Source organism: Anopheles ziemanni, chromosome 2 (genome assembly GCF_943734765.1).
Source record: "Anopheles ziemanni chromosome 2, idAnoZiCoDA_A2_x.2, whole genome shotgun sequence".
Lineage (NCBI taxonomy): Eukaryota > Metazoa > Arthropoda > Insecta > Diptera > Culicidae > Anopheles > Anopheles ziemanni.
Window position 1 is genome coordinate 29006811 of NC_080705.1, and position 24646 is coordinate 29031456.

At 44.8% G+C, this 24646-nt stretch overlaps 4 protein-coding genes across 4 annotated transcripts; 2 read left to right on the forward strand and 2 right to left on the reverse strand.

Annotated features, from left to right (window-relative positions):
- Positions 1-908: 908 nt before the first annotated feature.
- LOC131281544 (plasmanylethanolamine desaturase 1) lies at positions 909-7422 on the reverse strand. Its single transcript, XM_058310883.1, has 6 exons — positions 7297-7422; positions 5192-5381; positions 1871-2082; positions 1575-1793; positions 1067-1236; positions 909-999 (listed from the first exon to the last, which is right to left on the reverse strand). The coding sequence occupies exons 1-6, from the start codon at positions 7420-7422 to the stop codon at positions 909-911; spliced, it is 1008 nt and encodes a 335-aa protein (XP_058166866.1).
- Positions 7423-17202: 9780 nt separating this feature from the next.
- Positions 17203-18438, forward strand: LOC131293332 (mitochondrial ribosome-associated GTPase 2). Its single transcript, XM_058321412.1, has 2 exons — positions 17203-17343; positions 17413-18438. Exons 1-2 carry the CDS (start codon positions 17203-17205, stop codon positions 18436-18438), a joined length of 1167 nt encoding a protein of 388 aa, XP_058177395.1.
- Positions 18439-18464: 26 nt separating this feature from the next.
- Positions 18465-21998, reverse strand: LOC131283127 (alanine--tRNA ligase, cytoplasmic). The gene is made up of 2 exons (XM_058312702.1): positions 21861-21998; positions 18465-21546 (listed from the first exon to the last, which is right to left on the reverse strand). Exon 2 carries the CDS (start codon positions 21520-21522, stop codon positions 18619-18621), a length of 2904 nt encoding a protein of 967 aa, XP_058168685.1. The 5' UTR covers positions 21523-21546; positions 21861-21998; the 3' UTR covers positions 18465-18618.
- A 1197-nt stretch (positions 21999-23195) lies between these two features.
- Positions 23196-24337, forward strand: LOC131293197 (WD repeat-containing protein 82). Its single transcript, XM_058321276.1, has 2 exons — positions 23196-23945; positions 24007-24337. The coding sequence occupies exons 1-2, from the start codon at positions 23246-23248 to the stop codon at positions 24249-24251; spliced, it is 945 nt and encodes a 314-aa protein (XP_058177259.1). The 5' UTR covers positions 23196-23245; the 3' UTR covers positions 24252-24337.
- The last annotated feature ends 309 nt before the right edge of the window (positions 24338-24646 follow it).

The following is a 24646-nucleotide window of genomic DNA, read 5'->3' on the forward strand; positions in this document are numbered from 1 at the left end:
GTGTACAAATGTTTAATAAATGAGGTGATCGCCTGGCTAGTGCTGACCCAGATTGTGCCGTTGTGTGTTTTCATACCTATTCACACAAACACTCCCTACATTTGCTTTATTAAATTAACTATTAACGATTATAAAATTACCAAATATTCACAATCATTATCGTATCAAAACTGGTTTAGAAACATTTGAACATAACATGTTTTCCTCGTATACCTGTCCAAATGTAATGATGTCTCTAAGGCGTTGCACGTTAAACATAACGTAAAACGATTTTCACCAAAAAACAAGACATAGAATTAATTAAAAAAATGTAAATTATCTTCCCCAAAGCTGTTCACAGTACAGTAGCAAATTCTGAAGCTTTACTAGCAAAACAGTACTTTGGACTGTTCCGTTATCAGTTTCTACTCAAATAAATCACTTTAATAACATACGGTTGAAGCGTATTCGCAATGGTACTCACAATGGCGACCCAATGTTAGCCACCTCAACTGCGTACATGAAATAATCCACCCTCCAAAGTAAAGTCGACCAAACTGTTCCCTCATCTAAAGTACTTTTATCCACCGCTTTATATTCATTAACTAGCGCTCGAAAAGGCATTATGTGTAACTCATCAACCATATCTTGGTTCTGTTGTGTAAGCGCGCCATAAAAACGGCCAAAACGGTCAAAAGTTACAGTAATGTTGTGTATTAAAAAGTTTCCAAACGCCTGCCAATATCTTTGAGTACGAGTGTTGATGCGCTTCACAGCACAAATGTTGCGCCTCTTTTTACATGCTTCCTGCCATAAAGTTTCCTAATGGCTACCGATGTCCTCGTTCAACTCAGCAACGCCGACGTCACGTGGAACAATCCCGCCAGTAAAGCGTTGTGCCCTGGTACCGTGCTTAACTCGCCGCACGATCATGTTCGCTTTTGAGCCCACTTTAGGTCATCCGCGCGCGGTTTATGCCCGGTCGATAGTTCAATTATAGTCTCAAGCGTGGACCAGAACCTGCAAAGGGAAAATGAAACGTTAGTAAAACTAGCACGACTGAATGAAATCGCTGCGTTCGATTTACTTAATCTTTTCCAACGGCCAATTGAGCCATCCGGTCGTGATGCAGAAGTACGTTTCGTGCGGCGCCACGTGATGGATTCGATGGTGACGTCTCGGGAGGATGATGTGATGGTTTTGCAGAAACAGAACCCACTTCGGGAGACCCCAGTACGTGTGGGACCATTTGTGAATCTACGAAAAACAAACATTTATAAGCTAGGGTAATTATTGAGTGATTTTATTTGACTAATTTATATCTCTAGATGAGCAAGTAATTTTACTATTTAGCTTATACGAAAAACCACCCGAAAATGGTTCATCTCATCTAGATCCGGTTCAGAAGAATCCTTAAGGATCTTTTAAAAGATGATTAATCAAATAAGGATAAACTATCTTATTTGATTAATCATCTTTTGAATTGTTTCAAGACTTGGTAGCTTTCACTTCAACCAGTCAACTAACATATTACTATGCAACAGACGATTTTCTTCTGATTTCGTCCCATTTACCTCCCCCAAAACTTCACCCACCTGGTTTGTCATGGCTACGAAAATCGAGCACAGGAACAGATAAGCACTGATGGCATAGTCCTGTTGGATTTCGGCGTTCGTGCGGGTAAAGAAGTTCCACGCCAGCTTGCCGAGAATTGGCAGCGCCACCATAAAGTTGTCTCCGTTCGTTTCGATGAAGTCGTGCCGGGTGATGGAGGTCGGATCGATGTGATGCTCTCGGAATGGTCGAAGGAAATTCTACCGAAAGAAGAAAACAGCGTGAGTGAAGAAACAAGATGCGGTCCCCTGTGGTTTTGCTCGCCATCCCTACGTACTTTGCCAACGATGGGCAGTTCGACTGAGCCCCAGGTGTCGGCACCCCAGTGCACTAACCCGGAACCGAAGTCGGCCGTCAGGATGCCGAAGAAGGCCGCCACCACGACATTGCTAATCCGTTCGAGCCGAAAGTGCCGCAGTATCAGGCCGAGATTCAGCACCATCAGCGTGATGCAGATGTAAACGCAGATGAGTTCCTGAGTCCGTTTTCCTGAAAATGAAAGAAGCAACGAAAACAATTTGTCATCCAACCTGACACGACTAATTGAATTAAATTTACAAAAAAGTAAGATAAAATAAATTAAAACCACAAAGGAAACCCACGAAGCCGACGGCTGAGTTATTGTGACTCTATACCGCACAAATTAACCGCAGTAAAATCTATGCCGTCATAAGCAATAACTATGGCACGAAAACCACATAAATGAAACTACAAAATGATTATGTCACTACAAAGAAAAGCTTTTGAAAAAATTGTTATAACAATCAACTATGTGACACGCTGGGTCAAATTAACGTAATGGCATTAAAACCGCAACGTAATGCCCTCTGGGGTTAAACTATGTGGTTGAACAACATTATGCTTTGAAGTTCCTTCATCATTATTCGTTTCGTCACTTTAACATGTCACTTTCGTCCTGCTTCATAATTGTATGATGTTCGTTCCTTTTTCATAAAATAAATCTTTTTACCAAAAACGTTCTCAGCACGATGTCAAAATTTACCAATGAGCTGAAAACCTATGCCAGCAAGCAAATGGCAGTTAAAATTTTGCAAAATTGTCCACAAGCCAGTTAACTATGATTTTGTCACCATGCCAAAATCATTTGATAAACTTAACCTGACAATCAAAAGCTCTTCGCAACTTGCGCTTATGTGAAAGCTGTTGCAAAAGCAGTAACCCAATTACGTTTGGATCAAGAGATTGAACAATGGGTGATCTAATTTAGTTTAATTATTTTTGCCAACTAAAATTAACGAGCCAAGTTGAAAAGTTTTCCGTTTGATTGAGCGCCAAGGAGCAATGGTCTTTTCGGTTGGCTTAAAGCCACAAATGAAAGATAAAAACAGTGCGAACAGGTAGCTGGAGAGGCGATGATAAGTTTTGAAAACCGCAAAAAAAGTAAATTTATTTCAATGATTTTATGTGTTCATGAAATCAGTCAGTCATCAGAAGGGTTCTCTAAAGTAAAGCAAAGTCCATTTATCTGCTTACACCTCTATTTTAAAAATTACTTGCAAGTTTATACACGCTTCTCCATTCATGTTCAATTTCAAAGTAACCGGCAATCAATTTATGATATTCACAAATCCCGTGACCGACTAAGCATAGGCCATTAGTGTTGTGCTCCGGTAATGCCACCATTACGTTCATTTCGCCGGACGTAAGAAGGAACAACCCCTCTAACGGAACCACTGGCGAAGGTGGACAGGGTTCACTTGAGCTCTTTTCCGAGCAACAGTGCACACAACGAATAGGAACCCGACGGCCCGAACCCCTAATGGGAGGGTAAAGGGTAAATATCAACAGTCAAATCTCATTTACATAAAACAATCTTTAGACGCTAGCTAATGACCAGGCGTCACCACTGTTGGCCCCCAACAAGTGTTTCCAGGAACAACTCCACGGTGGTCGTGAAAGGGCGAACATGTAGACGTGAATGCGGTAGAAGTTGTTGACCACTGGGTTGCCTGTGTATGGGCTATTAATGTTCCGCCAGCTTGAGAACGAAGTGGGACCCTTGGCAGGATGTACGTTCAGAACGAAACATCACTTCAACTGTACAGCTTTCATTGGTTCTTTTGAAGAAACTTTCCATTGGGAAGGAAACGGAGGAGTTTAGGAAGGAGTTTAAACACATCCGGCTTCAGGGTACCTCGCTACTGACTCCGAGCAACATCGTGGTATTTGAAGGGCAATGTAAGGGCATGAAGTGTAGTCTAAAGAAAAATATAACTTTTTCCCTATTCCGTGAAAACAAAGAGTAAAAGTTGGGTACCATGAAACGTTGTTTGGATAAGTTAAAAAAGTTATGCTTTTTTTTCTTGTGTCTCATAAGTCGAGCTTTTGAAATATATTTGGGTTCTCGTTCTCGTACAGAAATACATTTGATGGTTTACACAACTAGTCGTCTAACAAATAGCTTCTAAGTTGTGTTGACCATCCAGCGTACATTCCGAGAGAAATACGAACGAATTTTTTTATTGTTACAACCGATGCCAAGAAGCCAAAACAATAGAAAGGCATCATACCAACAGCCTTGACCTACAGTTAAGTTCCCCCATCGACAAATATCGTAGCACAGGACATTATCGTACTGTAGCAGGGTTTTTCTTAAATAGCATTGCAGCTGTTTTATCGAAAAGATGCAACAATGATGAGGAGAAAAATGAGCTCCATCCTTCAAGGAAGACTAAATATTCTATGAACACTGAGTCTTTAAAAAATATTTTTAAAATGAAACAACACCAAAGGAAAAGGTGACTTTGATTAGAAAATTAGATATTCAAAAAATTTTATCACTGAAAAAAATAATCCATTTAGTATTAAAATGGAATTTAAACCTTTTGAAAAGTTGATGTTTTTCTTTTTTTTTCTAGTTGATATTTGAAATGTCTGAGAAATATTTTAAGTGTAGAAATTAATAACTATATTGAACTAACATAATAAAGAAGACAAGAGAAGGGTGGGTTTAAGTAAACACACTCGCATTTGTATCACTTAGCTCATGCATGATGTCATTCTGATATCATCAACAGAGGCGTGTGATTGTGGCCTAACTAATACCACAGGAGAGTTTGGTCTTTGGAGTTCAAGCAGAGAGCAGAAATGTGGCACGTTGGGGTTTGACAATTTAATAACGTCACTAACCATTGGGCAACCGTCAGCGAGTCGACGGTGATTCAATCAGGCAAAGACCCCCGATCTCCGACTCGACGTACGGGCCAAGATTTGCGGAACACTCGTGCAAGTGACAGATGCAGTGCTAAAGAGGTATTAATATATATTACTCTTCCTTGGTCGCGAAACGCCCGGCCCACTCGTCAACGCCATTGTTCTAGATCTTATCGAGGGATGAGGTCAACGAAACACGAGCAAAAGCCAGGGGCACGGGAGGTAGTTGCGTCCCAATGCACCACATAATTATGCCATCAGTGGCCCTTGTTCAGAGCTCTAGCATCGCGATCTAAACAGTTTGTTCGCGCGACGTAACGAGTTTGTGAGCTAAAGAGGTATTCAAGCCTAGGGACTGAGGCGATGACATATCCAATTCAAGGAGGCAGAGCGACATGTGAACACATTCGTATCAGAAACTTACCACTACTATACAGCTTCGCTAGTTCCTGTGCCCCTTTGTGCTGTGGTCCCCAACGAGGCCGCTTCTCATCCGTCGTTCGCCCACTGTCGTCCGCTTCCTTGCCGCGGGGACAGGCTAGGATGGTGTTGGAGTTCGGGTCATCCTCGAGCATGGAGTTCTGCAGAATTTCCTGGTCCGTCTTGACGGGTGTCTGTGAGTGAGAGTTGGCGTATCGAATGTATTAGATTAAACGTCACCGTGATAACATCCTCGGCACGGATTGTGTAGATTGTGTCGAAATGGAAGCGGAGAACAAGGTGTGCGCCGTAAGCGATAAACGGTTGTCTGATAATCGAGCATAAGCAAGCCTAATCTCCCCCGAGGGAATCCTATTCCCGGTTCGGGAGAGGGAGAGCATCCGTGATGACGATGATGGCGTCAACATTCTTGGCGTCAGCGTTCTCAACGATCCTCCCGTCCCAACTTCCTTCGGCGTGATTTTCCAAAGCAGCCGATTTGCGGTTGATTTCAAGGCGCTCTTTCGAACCCTGCCTGTTCCTGGCGTCAAACTCCCTCAAGTTCCATTTTTAAAACAGTGAGTTGCGTGCCACCTTCAGGCTGCAACCGAGAATGTCCCGTTGCCAGCAAGCCGTCGATTTGTTGCACCTGCCTGTTTAATAGACCAATTCATCGGGAAACTAATGTATTGCTCCAGCTAAAACAAACCTAGACAACAAGGAGACGTCGTTGATGATGCAATTTAATGCACGAACTACAATGTGGTCATACCGTTCTACTCCACACCTTTCCATTGCTGGGAAATTGTTTTAGTGTGCATCCATCGAAGAAACACGCATGCACACTAACGTTCCCTTCCTTCCTCAATGACACTTCCTTCTTTCGCACAAGTGGTCGTTTGACAAACAACATTTGCATTGCAAATAGCCCAACACTACGAAACGGAATTTCCTTTAGCAAAGCAAGCTCAACCATCCGACAAGACGCGCATCCTGCCAACCCCGGAATCGATCTAATTTGCAACGATCAACATCGATTGGCCGTTAATTGTGTGCGCAATTATAATGTTTTCGACTGAACGAACACTCTCCCTCGTTTTAAGTGGAGCTGTTTGTATATACAGCAACAAACACAATGGTCCCCGAACGGTTGACCGTTTTATCTGCTCTATCAGGCAATTATCACCGGCAAACTGGTGTTTCACGGACCATCTCTGCTTGATGTACTCAATTGTCCCGAAGTACAATTGAATGGCAATGTTATGAACAAGTTAAGCAATACAACTTGGAAAACCATCGTCAATTGATTAGCGAATCGCTTGATAATAATTTAGGATGATAACGACACGTTTGCAAGTATCTGAAGGGTTTCGATAAAAATAGACAAAAATTTAAACCTCCTTAGGTGTAAAGTTTTCCTAGCTTAGATTTCTAATTTTCCTTGCTTTAATTGTATTCTGTGCGATCTTTTGCGTAAAATTGTTAATTCAAGCGGTTTTTTACAGTAATTTGTTGTTATGATAGCAATTTTCTTCATTAGCTCCATATGCAATGTAAATTTAAGTAAAACTATGTTTGCTTTAAAAACTTAACAATTATTATGAAAAATTTTATTTGAAACGATTTTATTAATTTTGAAAACAAAATATGACAAAGAGAACGATCAAAAGTTCTACTGCTAATATATAATTGCAAATCACCCGCCCTGTCCGATCTGAATATCATTTCTCAACATTGTTCAAAGATTTAACACATTCTTTAAAGCAAGACAAGCCTGTTTCCTTCACTTCATTTCATTGGCCACTGCTGACCTATGAATGCCATGATGGCACCAGGGCTAATTATTCATTCCATGCCTACCCTACCGCACGCTGAAGCGCCTGTGTGTACATGGTTTCGTGCAGAAGCACAAAACGCAAGCGAACTATTACCCATCAATATCCCGTTTTACTACAAACGCTAACGAAACTGAGTCAACAAACCGGGGAAAATTCGTGAACAAGGGAAACGAAAAACAGATCGAGAAACATGGAAAGGAACCTCCGGGAGGGATGTAACCATTGGAGGGGAAGGTAAAGTTATTTGGCTCGGGTTTGGTCCGTTACGTACCTTTAAAAACGTCGTCGAGATCTTAATCGCCGAAGTGGACGCTGGCGACAGGGCCAACGGTTGTTCGGTCGCCATCGTCGTCAGTTCCAAGCGTCGGGAGCAGGGTGGGAGTGATATTAAATCCATGGCAAACGTTCCATGAAACCGAAACCACCCGTCTCGTTGGTGTCGCTCGTCCCGCTTCGCTTCCGGTAAAGACGCTCGTGAGTCGCTGCGAAGAAGCTGCACGTAATCCCCGCTCCTTGCCTTCCTTCCTACCACACGGGGTGGCTTCAATGGGAGTCACGATTTACGACCTGAAGCAAGCAGTGGTTGGGGCTTTCCCGTTTTCCTAGCACTTTACTTTCTTCTGTCACACAATTGACACAAATACACACACACACACGGCGTTGTGAGGATAGTAGCCCTCACACGCCAGTTCACACGAGGGTTCCCTAATCCACCCGCAGCAAACGCCCGAAAGTCGTGAGTTATTCCCAAAAAAGGGACTTCTTCCCACCGTCGTAGACTATATTTGACCGGACCTGTTCCTTCCGTTTTAAGCGAGCTTTTGCATGGATATTCGTGAGCTGGGAGCTTCTTTCAACAGGATCGCTTTATCCTTGGGCAGCACAAGTATCGCATATCACTCGGCGACCCTAATCAACTATCCCAACAAATAAACAAACGCACACAAACACAACACAGGCAATGGAGCGGTTAAAGTGCACTATTTATCCTTTTCACTTCCTTTTTGGATCCTTATTTCGATAACGGTAGGCACTCAAGCATTTGCGTAGTTATTTATCCAGTAGAGTGTACATTATATCCTTGCGGCGACCCGATATTATCACAGTTTATAATTTTTGTCTACAAAGGAAAATGAAAAATATAACCCTGATGATATGGTTTATTAACTCCGACTGCCATCCCAAAGTGCCTCTTCTTCGCCTTCTTTGTCTCCAACAGGTTTATTTATATTTTGTCCCCTCCTTTTTGAAGGGAGGTTCGTTTGAAACTCAGTCCCTTGGGTCTAGAAGATAAACGCCGAATAACTAACACGGCGGCAAATGGGTGGAAGGAAAGTTACGATACGAAAACTCCCTCAACAAGGCGAGAGGTCTTCATTATGCTATCCGGTGGTTGACACTTAATAATCCACTCAACACACACATACACACATCCCTGAACGAAGAGAAGGAGGGTAGACTTTTACTTTGTTACAAGGAACCACCTGTAGCATAACGCGAAGTCTTAAGGGAAAAAAGCTTCTACGAAAGTAAGGGGACTGGTAGATGTGTTCCACCAGGTAACTCCGATTTTTTTTATATTTGTTGTATTTGAGAAACGAACTGTTTTTTAAACTTGACTGAAAGTTTTCCACAGTCCTTTTGAACACCAGGGGAGAATCATGGCATTTTTCTTCTTCAATTCTAACACATTTGTAGATATTAGAATGAAAGAAAGAAAGAAAAATCTGTAACTGTAAAAACAATCAAAAAAAGAAATAGAAAGTTGTCGTGGATATGAAGTGATTCTACCGTTACAAAGTTCCTACGGTGTTTCCCAAAGCCTTAAACATCTTTGACTGTGTTTGTTCAGTTAATAACTTGAACCACCATGCGTCTCCATCGTTCGTAGAAACACGGAACACCTGTCATAGATGGAATAAAAAAAATTCCAATACAAACAAATTTTCCACTAAGGGCAGCATCGGGCGACACTTCTCATGATTAAAAATGCAACAACGGATACAGATACGGTACTTATCCCTAACACTCCTTTACTGTAGAGCACTTGGAAGGCGTCAGTAAATCGTAAGGGAGGAAACACGTTTTTAAATGTATTAATTTTTCATTGGGCGTTTTATGCGTTTACAGTAGGAAGCAGGTGTGTTGTTTCACATGTCCACTATCGAATTGAGTGAAGCATTTGAAACAAACAAAAATGCGGTTTGTTATAGATTAACTCGTTATAGCAATGAAAATGTATCATAAAGAAATTCTTTTATTTTTTATTGACTTCCGTTTAGAATTTTGTGATGCTCAATACAAGGGTTTATGGCTAAATGTCACCAATACTAACTTGAAATGCTAAAACAAACTCGACACGAGCTGGGAAACACAAAATGAAGATTTCCTAAAGAAAACCCATCCAAGCAGCTGATACATGTTGGCAATCGATAGACCTTTAACCGTAGCCAGAACCATAAAAATGCCGCTCGTCTGGAAGTCTGTGTCTGAAACCGGCCTTCTCGGTCCATCAACGATTGCCGCAATTCATGACCACACAATGTGTATGCTTTTTTAACAAACTCAATTTCCTTCCCCAACGTCATGCCAACGAATGCTTTCGATTGAAAAAAAAACCACAAAACCATTGCCAACCACTACATGCATACCCGGGACGAATTCATAAATTAAAGAGGTTACCGCATGGAGGAAAACGAGTAAAACAAAGCACTGCAACGGTGTCATTTGAGCTGCTACGACAAAATTCAGCCCTAGTTGTGCTAGAGAGCAAAAAAGAACGTAAAGAACGTACGTTGTTAAAGAGTCCGTGCACTGCTTACCAGCGCTGTATGACGTCACTCAACGAATTCGGTACGTTTGCGGGACATTCTTCAAGATCACACCGAACCCTTTTTTTTACACACCGCCAGCAGTAGCCAGGCTTGCGTGGAACTTTGTAGAAACATGGATCCATTTTCGTGTCCGCTCCCTTAGCGTGTCGCGAAGGCAGCCAGAACACCCAAAAACACCTTACCGCACTCGAAAGACCGTAGAAGTACCTTGACGTGATGGTGGAAAAAAGAGTCGTAAAAATGAAAACCAATCCCATGCCACCATGCTGACGGATTGACGGAGCGCAAAACGTAAGGTTAGGTTCAAGGCGGTCAGTTTTTCGCTACCTCTCCGCTACGCGAACATGAAATGTCAACTGAGCGGGCTGAGAAACAATGTGGCAAGTTGCGAGCGGGGCAACCAGAGGTGGCAACCAAAAATAAAACCTCCAAAATTAGTCTAAGGCAAGTTTATCACCCCAAAGTGTGTGCGAGCGGGACGCGGACGGCGTTTTGCGCGACTTCTTAGCCCGTGGACGCGTAGATGCAGGTGTCGAAGTAGAAGTAGTCGTCTACATTATCGAGTCTGGTGGGCGTTGACGAATGTGGGATCAATCACATGGTCATAAGGTAGAATGAGTAATATTTGTTAGCTATTATTTACCGAGCACGGTTCCAATCGTTATCTGACATGCAAGGTGGACCCAACTTTACTAAAAAATGTTACCAGTCGTAAACTCAATCTACCTAGAATGGATGAAAAAGAGTTTTTCTTAATAAATACGTTATAACGATCATATCCTCATTACACTACTGTATATTTAGCTAGACAACTTATTTTCTTCCACCTGGTCTATTATGAAGACTGATTCCAATGATCAAATTTCTTGTTGTTGTAATGTTATAGGAACGAGCCTATTTCAGTATTTTAACGAATAAAAACAAAACGTAATTTTCTTAAATAAGCTTGAAAAATGTTCCATTAATAAAAAGTAATACAAAACCTATTTATTGAACTCAGCTTTTGTTCCATGATGAGAAAAAAGCTTCGCCTTGTAAATAAAAGCGCTGCCGTATCAATCGTGACGATGTTACAGTGTGTTTATTTAGCGAATAAATGACAGGCAGAGAAAAAATTCTCTTAATTTTACAAACAAGTCATCAATGTAACCTCAAGGTAGGCTTCAATTCGTGGAGATGTTGAAGGAAGGGTTTTTTAATTTGTATTGAAAAAGCGGTGAATAAAAGTGCAAAACAGCAACCAATAAAAATGTAACAACGTGAAGAAACACAAATTTATTTGTATCTTTGTTTTTTTTAGTAAACTGTGAAAGCGTTCTGAGCGTACTTAGCATATGATCTAAATATTTAGTCGAGTATTACAGAGTTAAATAATTTGAAAATTAAAAACTCCAATATTGTATAACATTCTTTCAATTTCAACAAAGAATGAAACAAAACCGTACAAACTTTCCAGCTGACGTTATGTTTCTTGTTATACACTGGCCAACTCTCATTATCTTAATCTTGCCTCGTTTTGGCGACATTTCTTGTTTCATATTCCCTCCTATTCTCGATGTCGCACACTACTTTTCATCCTCGATCTTCATCAACGCGCTGCCAGTTGATTATTACTGTTGTGCCTTATTAAAGTTTTGAGTTTCGCTTGATGAGACATCACTTACCCGGGAGGGCGGAGAAATTGTTAAAACACACACACACTAACCAACACCCAGCCATGGGTAGAAGCGACCGTGGATTTTATGGCCTCTCGGTTGGCCAGTTCCTCGGTTTATTATCTTTCATCCATTAAACTTATGACCCACCCCGGAGGTTGACCAAAATACGTGCGTGATCGTGACACATATCGCTGGCACGAGGGAGGCTAAAAAGTTCCACCGTTTTATCAATTATTTGATCTGTTTGGAGAACTGTGCTTTAGCCACAAAAACCTCGTCGGATCGATGGAGTAACAAGGTCTGGGCAGGAAAGGACTCCTTTTAAGCCATTAGCGATGCAAGGAACGTACTCAGATATGGGCACCCATGTATATAATACCACAGATCGTAAAACTGTAGACATTTTAAAATATCAACATTAAAACTACATCGAAAGGCTAAAGAGAAGTCCAAGCCGAATGCTTGAGAATTTGTTCAAGCACCTTCTTTACTTTCATATCCATAAAGATAAATTACTTCTTTTGTGTGGTACATTCTTGTAATTCATTGCTCAAGTTATAAGACAAGAGGCGTTATAATTTATACCCTCAAATGAGACTTTTATTTACTGTAGAACAACCATAAAAGCAGACACCTGTGTCTTTCTGGAATTTATTGAAAATTGTTTTTACGCCACACTTGTTTCCATGCCCTTTTCGCTTGTTCAAGGGAGGACATTCGATGTTCAACTACAATATTGACTCCCCATGTTAGAACACTAAAGTAAGAAAAGAAATCTCCTTTCGAAGGACGTTTACGTACGAATGTAAAGTGAGAAGCACGTACAACAAGCAAAGGAAGAACAAACAGAGAAAACACAGCTCGGCGCAACGTTTCCGGTAGTCACTCGATGCATTAGCTCATGGTGGCGAAATAAAATCGTCAGAGCATCCACAAACTAACCCCGCTCCCCCTGGGGGTGCGGGGGGGGGGGGGGGCTACCACACAAAAAGGCAAGCCAAAAGTTGTGCCACTTCAACAGTTGGGAATTTTCGCTCGTTTATTTTTGCCCTGCAGTTCTTCCTGCCATCCTCATCCGATTCAGCTTTGCAGCATTATGCGGCACGCGAAAGGGTCCTTCGAAGTCATCCGAGTGCTCTGTTTATTTCGCTATTGACTGTGTAATTTGAAAGTTGGAAAAGTTACAGCTATTCAAACATCATAGCGTAAGAAGGTTGGGGGGGGGGGGGGGGGGGTAGTATGGCTGTGCTTTGAAAAATCAAAAAGGTGAAAAACACAAATAGAGTCGTTTGATGAACAAAAGCACAAACGGCTTTGTAGGATTTCGTTTTTTTTTCTAGGTAAAGAGTACTTGAAGTTTGAATGGCGTTTTTGGCGACCTTTAACGAGAGCCTAAGTGGATATAAATTCATTCCCATTGACGGAAAAATAGAGCTCCGTGCTTCAGTTTAATGTAGATTCAGTATTTAAGATTCTATTCAGTATGGTCGGAAAAGCAAATTGAAACTCAAACCACTAGTCAGCCGCAGCTCGTTGGTTGATCTTTTACGTCAGCTGTCCAACTGATCGATACCACCACTACCTGCTTGTGAAGGCATTGCAGACCATGGCCCGATGCTGAACCATCAGCAGACTTCTATTCTTGGAAGGCAGTTTCGCAGCCGGCCTGAGTATATCCTTTGACTTTAGGCGAAGGCATTTTTCTTGCTGTTTTTTTCCGTTCTGCCCTGCAGTTTTACTTTGCAGAGATTTTTCCATTACTTTTTGCATGTCTGAATAGCTGCGGCTTTGCGTCGCGGGTTTGAATTCCATTTCTAACCGGTCACATTCTTTTGTCGGTGGAGCGGTTTACTTTTTGCCTTTCCACGCAGTATAGTTTATTTCTTCCAAGGCCCTTTATGTGTTTTTTTTTTATATTTCTTCAAGGATAAAATGTCCAGGAAGGATGAATAAAGAAAATCTTTTCTTTATACCGTTTCCTTCTGTTCTCTTGATGTGTATGCACATTTCCCTCGTTGACCGAATTTCGATTGCCGAAACGAGTAAATTAGGTCACAAGTCGACACCTCGCACACTGACACACAAACAAATGACGTCCAAAAAAAAAGCACAACGCCACCTGGATCCCATTGAAACGCCCATTGGAAGGATATGGGTTGGGGGTCCGTTTCCTATTTTGGCTTCCTTTATTTCCACGACGACAAATGGAGGCACCAACAGTTCGATGTCCTCGCGTCAGGATCAACCTGCTAGAGGGGTTGAGTCGGATGGCGTGAAGGGGAGGAAGGGTTGAGTTGAGACGAGCAACCTGTGAACCATGCGACCCCATTCCAGGTTGACCTCTACCACACCAAACCACCAGCCCTCTTTCCCCCGTTGTGTGTGTGTGTGTGTGTGTGTGTGTGTGTGTGTGTGTGTGTGTGTGTGTGTCGCAACGGGGAAATGATTAATAATTCACCAACCACTCACTCGCTCGAATCCCATCGCAGAGAGTAGCGCAAAGCGGCAGAATACTTTTACGTGATGTTTGTCTTTTTATTTAAAATCAAGTTATAATTCACATCACTTCAATATTTCTCTTTTTTACTTTTCTCTTTTTTACAGTGCTAGTATTTTTTCACTTCTATTTGATATCCCTGCGAAAGGGTATCCCATTCGTTTGAGGCGGGACGGACGAAACGAATAAAAATCGAACACACATTTACGCTCCCTTTAAGATGGCCGTACCCAACGATGATCTCATCGTTACGGATTGACTTAACAAAAAAAAACCATAGGAAAACGAAGGAAAATCACAACACAACCATTGCTCATGGCTATCACTCTCACCATGCTCACCTTTCGTACGTCACACGGGAGCTGCACCCGAAAGAAAGTGTGCGGTGAAAAAAAAAAACAGCAAAACTTGGGCAAAAAATACTTGAGGTAAGCAGAAGAGCCGCACGAACGTATACACGCCAAGGGAACGCCACGGAACGCCGCGGAGACACCAGACCGACCGTCGTTACAACGAACGAACTCCTCCTAACCAGCGACAAACGGTGACTGAAAGTCGGTACGGAACGAAATGTTTCAAATCGCTCCAACGAACGCCTCGCGTGCGGCTCCACAACACGCCGTGATGACGCTTGGTTGCCGCCATCGCGACCCCCTCCCACCTCCCGCGACCCCGTTCCGATGGGTCGCCGGATCACCGAACGTGCTAACTGTTGTGCCGCCTCGCTGATGGTTGGTGTTGGTCTTTTTCCCTTTCGGTTGTTTTCTTTCCTTTGCCATGCTCGGCTGTCGAGACGGTTCGTAGCCGGGAACTTTACGGTCCGGAGGTAGCAGGGCGCTCGCTGACACACTGCGTTACGACTCGGCGTCGACGGCTGGACTACCCTGCTGGCCGGTGGTCTGGGACACGAAGGCACTGCAGAAGTATGCGAGAGAAACCAGTAGCTAGTTTAGAGGTCCAACCAGGACGCCCTTTGTGAGAGGGCTCTTCCAATACAAACACAACGTGGTCCACTCGAAATTACTCAATGGAGACGCATGGTCCGGAAAAGTCACGCTTCGCTTCGCTGACATGTGCACGCACACACACACATACATACGCAATCCAGTTGCTTTTCCCATGCCGCTTTTCTTTTTTCCCCACTGTTGCTCATCTGCGAATTGCTTCGAACTTCGATTTTCATTCGGCGCCCCTGTTACTGGCAAACGAAAACAAAAAAATACACTTTCTTAATACTCATACGCACCACGGTGTAAGAGAAAAAGAGTGCACGATAAATAATCGCGAAAAATCACAGCCATATAAAAATTCTTCATCATCCACAAATGGCTTTGCAATAAGGACTAACGTAAGGAGAATTATGGGTACGCTTCACACGACGGATGATATATGCTCTGCTACGATCAGTCCCACGCTTAAGCATTTCAAGAGGATGCCCGGAACGCAAAGTAATTAGTGCATCATTGTTTGTCGCGTATCGGGGTGAGAAAATCGAGACTGAAAGGCCTTGATGATGCACTGTTGACAATCGGTTCGTAATTGGCTGACATCATCGATGAGCAATAATTTACGGTATCTGAGACCGCCTTATCAGTATTTTGGTACGGCATGACCTGCGAGACCTGCGTACCATGTGAGCTTCCTCCACTCGTTCGCCTTATCGCTGGCTTATTCGATATAGCATTCTAAACATAGCTTCGATGATCTTCGACTATATCTTATCAATTTTTATGAGCCTTTAATTTCCACCGTAAAGCCTTAAAGCATTAGCTCAGTCATGCGGCATGCCAATTTTGTTGTGACTATTGTTTTTTGCAAACGAATTTCAAACTGTGTGGTTATAGAATCATATTGAAGTCAGAAAATGATTTTTTTTTGTATATTCCACGACATTTTGTTGTATATTGTGTTAGAGTAAAATTTGAAATTTTACCAATTTTTTATTTAATTTCAGTTAACTCTAACATTAAATTATGTTAACTAACTGATTTTTTTATTGGTAATTGTAATTTAAATCATATCTAAGCAGGCTGTCCACGACTATGGCACATGATTTTCTATTCATCCGTTTTGCCGAGGCAAACGCTTTTAACACATTACGATTTTAACACATGCACAGCCACTTATAGTTCTGCAGTAAATTGATGGCGCATAGATCATAAAACAACGACGATCAATCTCACTAAACATCTAATGACATCTGGTTTCATCTGAACCGTTGTTTAGCGGAACTATTTAGCACAATGTTTTATGTGCTTTTAGTTTCCAAACGCTACTAGCATTCAAATCTCGCCTGCATGTGATGCGTTCCTACGTTTGTTGGACAAAATTTTCGGAGCGTGAAGACAAACTCTTGTGCCATTCATTATCACCTTCGGTCTTGATTCAGCATATAGTAGAGAAAATCTTTTGCTAGCTTGTATGTTCCACATCTATTAACGATCAGAAATTTCTCCGCTAACATCATGCGACAAAGAGCAGGAAAATCTGTAAAGTTAACCTTGCCAAAGTTTTTTTTATATGCATGATTAATTGATTTGTTTTTTTTTCTTTTGTTACCTACAGAATCAAATGTAAATACAATTGAATGAGTAGAAAACTACTAAAGGCGTAAAAGTAGATTGTAATTAAAACATAAAGCTAAATTACGATGGCAGTTCTTAAGCAGATCTATACAATGGAGAATGTTTGAATGCCCAACCTCGCCACCAAAATACAAAATAACTATCAGAAAGTTACATAAAATTTCCTTGAAGATAGGTCAAGTCACTGATGGAGCCAGCCGTGATGGGATTCGATGTGTAATATTTGTGATTGAATGTTAATAATTCTTCAAAATTCCAAGCTAGCAACGGCCAGTTTTTACATAATCGTTTTGTTTCACATTTTAGAGGTTTATAGTGCAAATCAGCATAGGAATCCGAAATTTATTCTCATTTTAGCAATTATATTGGTTTGCTACCACCACTGATTTCAATCGAATTAATCCAATCCGAGGAAAAATCCAATCGAAGTCCGTGCTACCACCGGTCATTTCAAATTTGGACCAAAATGTTAGAAACTTGTTTAAATAACCTTGGTCACAAGCAAGGTTACTGAAACTTTCCATGTCAAACAAACCAAAACAAACAAAACATGTTTACATTTTCGTAAACACCGGCGATTCTTGTTTGCGATTCATAATCATAATGTGGGGTTCAATATTACGTGCATTTGTCGTGCGCCAAGCTCCAACGAGAAGTTTCCTTTCATCAGGATGTGTCCAATATTCTAATCAACGGATGGCCGTACCGCTGAGAAGTAAAAAACCGAAATCAAGCAAACCCACGGTAAGAACATCTGCTCGACGAACAAACAAGTGTGACATGTGTTTAGTCTTTTCATTACCTTCCCTACAGACACAATACTTTGTTGACTCGCGACACGTTCGAACGGTGGGTGGAAACGGTGGCGACGGTTGCGTGTCCTTCCTTCGACTGTGGTGTAACGAAAACGCCGGCCCCGATGGCGGGGATGGTGGCAATGGTGGACATGTGATACTGCAAGCGACACAGGACGTGAAGGATTTCAACCACATTACCGCGCTTCTCCGGGCGGACGATGGAGCGAAGGGTGCTACAAAAGATTGCCATGGAAAGAACGCCAACCACACGGTGGTCAAGGTCCCGATAGGAACCATCGTGAAGAGCACACTCGGCAAGGTGGTCGGTGATCTCGACGCCGAAGGAATGATGTTCGTGGCGGCACGGGGTGGCGCGGGAGGAAAAGGAAACCAATTTTTCAAGAGCGACCTCGAACAGGCACCCCAGGTTGCGGAGTTTGGAGCCACCGGGGAAGAGACGGCGTATACACTCGAACTGCGCAGCATGGCTCACGTCGGTTTCATCGGGTTACCGAACGCCGGGAAAAGCACTCTCCTTCGGGCTATCAGTCGGGCCCGGCCGAAAGTGGCTCCTTATCCATTCACCACGCTGAAACCACACTTGGGAATGGTACAATACGATGATTACGAACAGATTGCCGTTGCCGACCTACCCGGATTGATTGAAGGCTCGCATAAGAACAAAGGTCTCGGTATACAGTTCCTTAAGCACGCGGAACGATGCAATGCGCTTCTGTTCGTGATCGATGCGTCGACCGACGAACCGTGGACCCATTATCACACGTTACTGCACGAACTGGGCATGTTTAGCGAAGAGTTGACCATGAGGCCACGCATTATCATCGCGAACAAAATCGATCTGCCGGAGGCGGAAAACAATGTGGAATTGTTGGCACACCATGTGGACGTACCTGTGCTACCGGTAAGCGCGAAAATAGGAACAAACATTGCTGAGATGTTGCAAGAGATCAGGATTATCTATGAATCTAGTCGGGAACACGAATCGCCTAATAACACGAACGAGGAAGAACAAAAGCGGTAAAGTGAAACACATTGTAGTTATTGTTGAAATAAATGTAAATTTTTATTTAGCGATCCATTTTAGGGCTTGCATAAAATTTAATCGGAAAAAACGATAGCAGAAATATAAAATGCAATTGCATCAAATGCACTTAAGTTTGCGCGGGCAGTAAGCAGATCGGTCTTTAGGTTGGTCGGCGCTTTACTCGAGCTTCGAAACAGCGAAAAGACGAGCCAGCTCCAAAATCTCATCCGCCTTGTCGTAGTTGCCGCCGGATGCTTGCGCTGACTCCGGCTTTCCACCACCCTTGCCGCCCATAACCGGCGCAATGTGCGAGATCCATTCGTTCGCCTTCAGACCCTTGTCGACGGCCGACTTCGGTACACTCGCCAGGCAGAATATCTTCTTCGTGTCCTCGTCGACCGAGAGGAAGAGAGCCGACTGCTCGGGGTTCACCTTGCGTACCTCTTTGAGTGCCGAATCGAGTGCCTTCGTGTTACTGAAAGCTTCCAACCGCTGCACCAGGAACGGTGCGTCACGATGCGCCTGAGACAGCTCCTTCGCCTTCTCGACCACGCCACTCGCAACGGCTGCCCTGGCTACGCGCTCCTTATCATCCAGCGTCTTTTTCAAACCTTTCAGAACGGTGCGCAGTTCGTCCTTCTTCACGTACGGGATCGTCGCCTGCGAAACGTCCTCCGTCAGCTCGACGATCTTTTTCACGTGCTCCTTTGCCTCCTTGCCTGTCGCATCCGCCTCGATGGTGGTCTTCAGCGCGGCCAGCTCTTGCTCCAACAGCTCCGTCTTTTTCAGTGCCTTCAACGCTTCCGGTCCGGTAAGGGCAACGATACGACGGATTCCCTTCGCGATCGCCTCCTCGGTCGTGATGACAAAGTCAACCATGTGCCCGGACTGATGGAGATGAGTTCCGCCGCAGAATTCCACCGAGTTGATCACACCCGCTTCACCGGTCGGATCGGCCTCGAGCTGTTCGACCGGCACACCGAAGGAAATTACCCGCACCGGATCCGGGTAGACCTCATCGAACACCGACCGAAGTCCGTTGATCGTCTTGGCCACGGCCAGGTTGGCCTCTTTCGCGTACACCGGCACATTCTTGCGGACAACTTCGCGCGTCAACCGCTCCGCTTCGGCCACCTGCTCGATCGTCATGGCGGCCTTGTTGGTGAAATCGAACCGAAGCTTCTCCGGCACCACGAGCGATCCTCGCTGATCCGTGTCCTGTCCGAGCACCTTCAGCAGCGAATGGTTGAGTGCGTGCGTGGCCGAATGGTTCTTCATCGTCAGCTGACGCCTTCCGGTGTCCATGTGGCAGTGGACCTCATCGCCAACGCGCAGCGTACCTTCGACAACCCCGATGTGCAGCACGTATCCGCCCCGGTTGTACACGAGCGACACATTGAACTCACTGCTTTCGTCGTTCACCTTCACCAGGTAACCCTGGTCGTAGATCTGTCCACCGCTTTCCGCGTAAAAGTTGGTACGATCCAGCAGCACGCCACATTCTTGCCCGGCCAGTACCTCCTCCACGAACGCGTTGTTGTGACGCAGGGCCACGATCTTACCTGTGCACGGTTCAAACACGTACTCCGCCAGCGGATCGGTCGATTGGGCCTTGTAGCGGTACTTGAACGAATCGTCCGTCGTCGGAACCTTACGCTCCTGTAGGTCCGAGATTGCGTGCACATCCAGATCGATCGTGGCCGTCTTGGACTTTTCCTTGCCCTGCGAAATGATGTACGATTCGTGCTTGGCCTTCTCGTAGCCCTCCATGTCGATGGTCATCTGCTTCTCCTCCGCCATCAGCTGGGTTAGATCGACCGGGAAACCGTAGGTGTCGTACAGGCGCCACGCGATATCCCCCGGAATGACCTTGCTGTTGCCGAGTTTAACGACCGTTCGGTTGAGAAGGTTTCTTCCACGGGAAAGTGTCTTAAGGAACTGTTGCTCCTCCTCGTTGATGACGTTTTTGATGTGCTGCGGATCTTTGCGCACCTCGGGGAATGTGTCCCCGAGCAGTAGCACCACCGTATCGACGAGAGTGGCAAAGAATCCCGGCTTGGCGCCTAGCTTTTCCGTGGCGTAACGGACCGCACGGCGCAAGATTCGTCGCAGCACATAGCCACGTCCGGTGTTATCGGGGAATCCACCGTCGGCGAGTGCGATCGTGATCGTACGGGCATGATCAGCCAGCACGCGGTACGCCATATCCACACCATCCACGTCGGCATCCCCGACACGTCCCTGATACCCTGGTGCTCCCGTTCCCTTCTGGATCGCGTCGAAAAGCGGCACAAAGACGTCCGTATCGTAGTTCGACCGTTTGTCCTGGATGACGGACACAAGCCGCTCGAATCCCATACCACAATCGATGTGCTTCTTCGGCAGCAACTTTAGCGAACTGTCCTGCTCGCGATTGTACTGGATAAACACCAGGTTCCAGATCTCCAGCACGTCCGGATCATCCATATTGACCAGCTCCGGTACGCTGCGGCCTCCGATGCGATCGAAGTGCAATTCCGAGCACGGTCCACACGGGCCCGTTTCACCCATCTCCCAGAAGTTGTCCTTCATGCTGCCCGGCAGAATGTGTTCCTCCTTTACGCCCAACTTGAGCCAAATCTCGCGGCACTCCAGATCCGGCTCCAACCCGGACTCCGGATGGCCGCCGAAGTAGGTGACGTACAGACGCTCCTTCGGAAGCTTCAACCGCTCGGTCAGCAGCTCCCAGGCCCAGGTACAGATTTCTTTCTTGAAGTAATCGCCGAACGACCAGTTGCCCAGCATCTCGAAGAACGTGTGATGGTACACGTCCTTGCCGACGTCATCCAGATCGTTGTGCTTACCGCCGGCACGGATGCACTTCTGCGTGTTGGCCGTGCGCACCCACCGGGCCATGTCACTGTTCGGGTCGACCGTACCGAGGAAGATCGGCTTGAACTGGTTCATGCCCGCGTTGGCGAACAGCAGCGTCGGGTCATCGAGCGGAATCACCGACGACGAGTGCACGTACAGATGTTCCTTTTCCTTGAAGAAGTCCAGGAAAACGCTCCGGATTTGCGAAGCCGTCAGTGAGGTATCCATGTTGGTTGCCACGAAGATTTACTACTGCAAAAGAATGGAAAAACATCGAACGAAGAAAGGAACATGAAAACATTCGTCTACGTAAACCGGTTTTTCGGCCGGGGGAGTGGTGGGCCGGTACTTTCACTTCTTTATGCATTCCGAACGCACGTCTGGCGCAATGTGACACGCGGCTAAAAGGCAGTAGAGCAAGCACTTTTCTAACCACTATATTAGTAAGCCGACGGAATGATTTCGTCATGCACACATCGATCCGGTGAAGAATATTTCCTCCCGACACTGCTACCTTATGTCACCATTTTGCGGAAAGTACAATTCCATTTAATCACTTTACTTACCGTTGAGCGAAGGAAACAAAACTACAATGATCTCTGCGACACTTTCGACCTAAAAATAATCCACAGATAAGCCCCGCAATGCGTAGAAAGGTGTACGGATAAAAAGCGAGGCTTTTCCACGTTTCGACGTGTTTCGTGGATCCGCGAAATGACTGCACCAAGATCAATGGAAAAGAGGTCGCAGCATACCATGTAACGAGAGAAAAACCGAGGGAAAATGTTTGACAGTTGGTTGAAATGTTGTTTGCCTCCTACGAGCAGCCAGGGCACAACTGCAAATATGGCATGTCTCATCAACAGAGCGGTAATTGAGGCGTTCGGAATATGTTCTGCAGTTCCAGTTCGGTAGTGCATCAGAGCGGATGTTAGCAGTGCACAAGTTTCCTGAAGTAGTTAGCGGAAAAGTAAGGTTAGCTTACGGCACGACCGTGTGGTGACGCCGAGCTTGAGCTCAGGTCAGACAAATCCCAGCTGCCGCACATCTCGTGCTGTTTGAGTTAATCAAGCGGACCACGAGTGTTTGTGTCCTGACAACGGAAGGATTTATTCCTCCCGTGGACGGCGGGTGGATATATGGCTATTATAGCCGGTCCTAAAGGACGAGCCCCTTCATAGGAGTTCGGACAGAGTCGGTAGACCTCTGATTACGAGTAAGGGAACAAATTGTTCGACTTAGGCAGCGCTCTGTGAACAGTCCAACAAACACGACAAACACGACTTTGTTCGAAGGGTGCTCTGCGAATTGTCGTGAAGAACTGTCACTCTCCCAGCAGCAAGGTAGCAGAATAAACAAGGTATATACTGTTTCTCCGTGGAATACAGCCCTGCACGACAAAATCAAACTGTTTTGTTCTGTGTCGTGTTTGTCTGACATGTTCGATGCAGGTTGACAGAGCACCTCCATATGATTGCATGGGTTTGATCGTTTTTTTTTTTGTCGTGTTTGTCGTGTTTGTCTTGTTCGATAGCTGACAGAGCGCTGCCTTAGTCTAGGGGGATATACCCCGACTTGCATACCGAAAGAAGAAGAAGAAGACCCGACCTCTCTTTTTACTGATCTTGGGCTGCACGTAGCACACAAGGTGACTGCAATCAAAGTCGAGCTCAAATCCTCCTCGTTCTATTCACCTTGGAAAGCTGACGTCTAATGACAACTGTCACGTTATGCAAAATAGTGAACCTTCAAAAAAATTGTAACTTTGACCACGCCTCGATGCTGTCAGTTTTCCAGGCGGCGAAATATTCTGAAGTTTCTACAATCCTACGTGTCGTCGAAAGTAAACAATCCAAAGACGCGCAATTAATCGTGGAAAAAACTGGTTCTCGGTTCTTCGTTGTGACCAGAGTTTAATAGAAAAACCGGCAAAGTGGCGGAACCACCGAAAATGAAGCTGATCGACTCCGTCGTTCGAAGCTTCAAAGTGGCCAAGGTGTTCCGGGAAAACACGGACAAAATCAACGCCATCGACTTCTCGGCGCACGGCGACATGCTGATCTCGTGCAGCGAGGACGACCAGATCGTGCTGTACGACTGCGAGAAGGGCACGCAGATCCGGACGGTCAACTCGAAGAAGTACGGCGTCGATCTGATCCACTTCACACACGCCAACAACACGGCGATACATAGCTCGACGAAGGTAGACGACACGATCCGCTATCTCAGCCTGCACGACAACAAATACCTCCGATACTTTCCCGGCCACACGAAGAAGGTGATTTCGCTGAACATTTCACCGGTGGAGGACACGTTTCTTTCCGGATCGCTCGACAAGACGCTCCGACTGTGGGATCTCCGTTCGCCCAACTGCCAGGGTGTGATGCAGCTCAACGGACGACCGGTGGCGGCGTACGATCCGGAGGGGTTGATCTTTGCCGCCGGGGTCAATTCGGAAAGCATCAAGTTGTACGATCTGCGGTCGTTCGACAAAGGTCCCTTTGTAACATTCAAGTTAAACCAGGAAAAGGAATGCGACTGGACGGGCCTAAAGTTCTCGCGAGATGGCAAAACCATTCTCATCAGTACAAATGGTTCGATAATTCGGCTTATCGATGCGTTCCATGGAACACCTCTGCAAACATTCACAGGTAGGAAAAGAAACATCGTTTGTTCCGTGTCAACACTTCATCGTTGCCGTTTACATTTCAGGACACCTGAACAACAAAGGCATCCCTATTGAAGCCTCATACAGTCCGGATTCACAGTTCATCTTTTCTGGTAGCACAGACGGCCGGGTGCACGTATGGAATGCCGATTCGGGGTACAAAATCTGCGTCCTGAACGGCGATCATCCGGGACCGGTGCAGTGTGTTCAGTTCAATCCCAAGTTTATGATGCTCGCTTCCGCCTGCACGAACATGGCGTTCTGGCTTCCGACGGGTGACGATGTCTGAGGGGGGACGAAGCTTTACTTTTTTTTTATCTGCACACCGTCCCAAGGGAAACAAGGAACACGACACGGTTCCAGTTCGGAAGTACACTACCATCACCAAAAGCAACGTAGATTTTGGAGTGATGCGGGCGTAAAATGTGTACTGTTTCGGTGAATTTTTATTTCCGAGAGACACATGAACTAGTTTCTTTTTCAGGAAACCAACAGGAATAAAAATAAAACTAAAACAAAACCAGAACGAATTGTTTAGTTCTTTTTTATTCAAATGAGAAAATGGTGAGCCGTGAGCATGTGAGAAAAACTGACAGCATCACCGGCTTAATCAGCTGACGTTCTCACCTTCTCACGTTGCGGGCATAAACAAAACTTTCAATCGTATTTTATTTTTGTTTGTAT

What these genes read in the sequence shown, in the direction of transcription:
- LOC131283127 (XM_058312702.1), bottom strand. Translation starts at nt 21,522, where the DNA reads ATGGATACCTCACTGACGGCTTCGCAAATCCGGAGCGTTTTCCTGGAC.
- LOC131281544 (XM_058310883.1), bottom strand. Translation starts at nt 7,422, where the DNA reads ATGGATTTAATATCACTCCCACCCTGCTCCCGACGCTTGGAACTGACG. An exon ending in AGCGAAGCTGTATAGTAGTG is followed by an intron (nt 2,083 to 5,191) that starts GTAAGTTTCTGA and finishes TTTCATTTTCAG; the next exon opens with GAAAACGGACTCAGGAACTC. An exon ending in AACTGCCCATCGTTGGCAAA is followed by an intron (nt 1,794 to 1,870) that starts GTACGTAGGGAT and finishes TTCTTTCGGTAG; the next exon opens with AATTTCCTTCGACCATTCCG.
- LOC131293197 (XM_058321276.1), top strand. Translation starts at nt 23,246, where the DNA reads ATGAAGCTGATCGACTCCGTCGTTCGAAGCTTCAAAGTGGCCAAGGTG. An exon ending in ACCTCTGCAAACATTCACAG is followed by an intron (nt 23,946 to 24,006) that starts GTAGGAAAAGAA and finishes TTTACATTTCAG; the next exon opens with GACACCTGAACAACAAAGGC.
- LOC131293332 (XM_058321412.1), top strand. Translation starts at nt 17,203, where the DNA reads ATGTGGGGTTCAATATTACGTGCATTTGTCGTGCGCCAAGCTCCAACG. An exon ending in CGAAATCAAGCAAACCCACG is followed by an intron (nt 17,344 to 17,412) that starts GTAAGAACATCT and finishes CCTTCCCTACAG; the next exon opens with ACACAATACTTTGTTGACTC.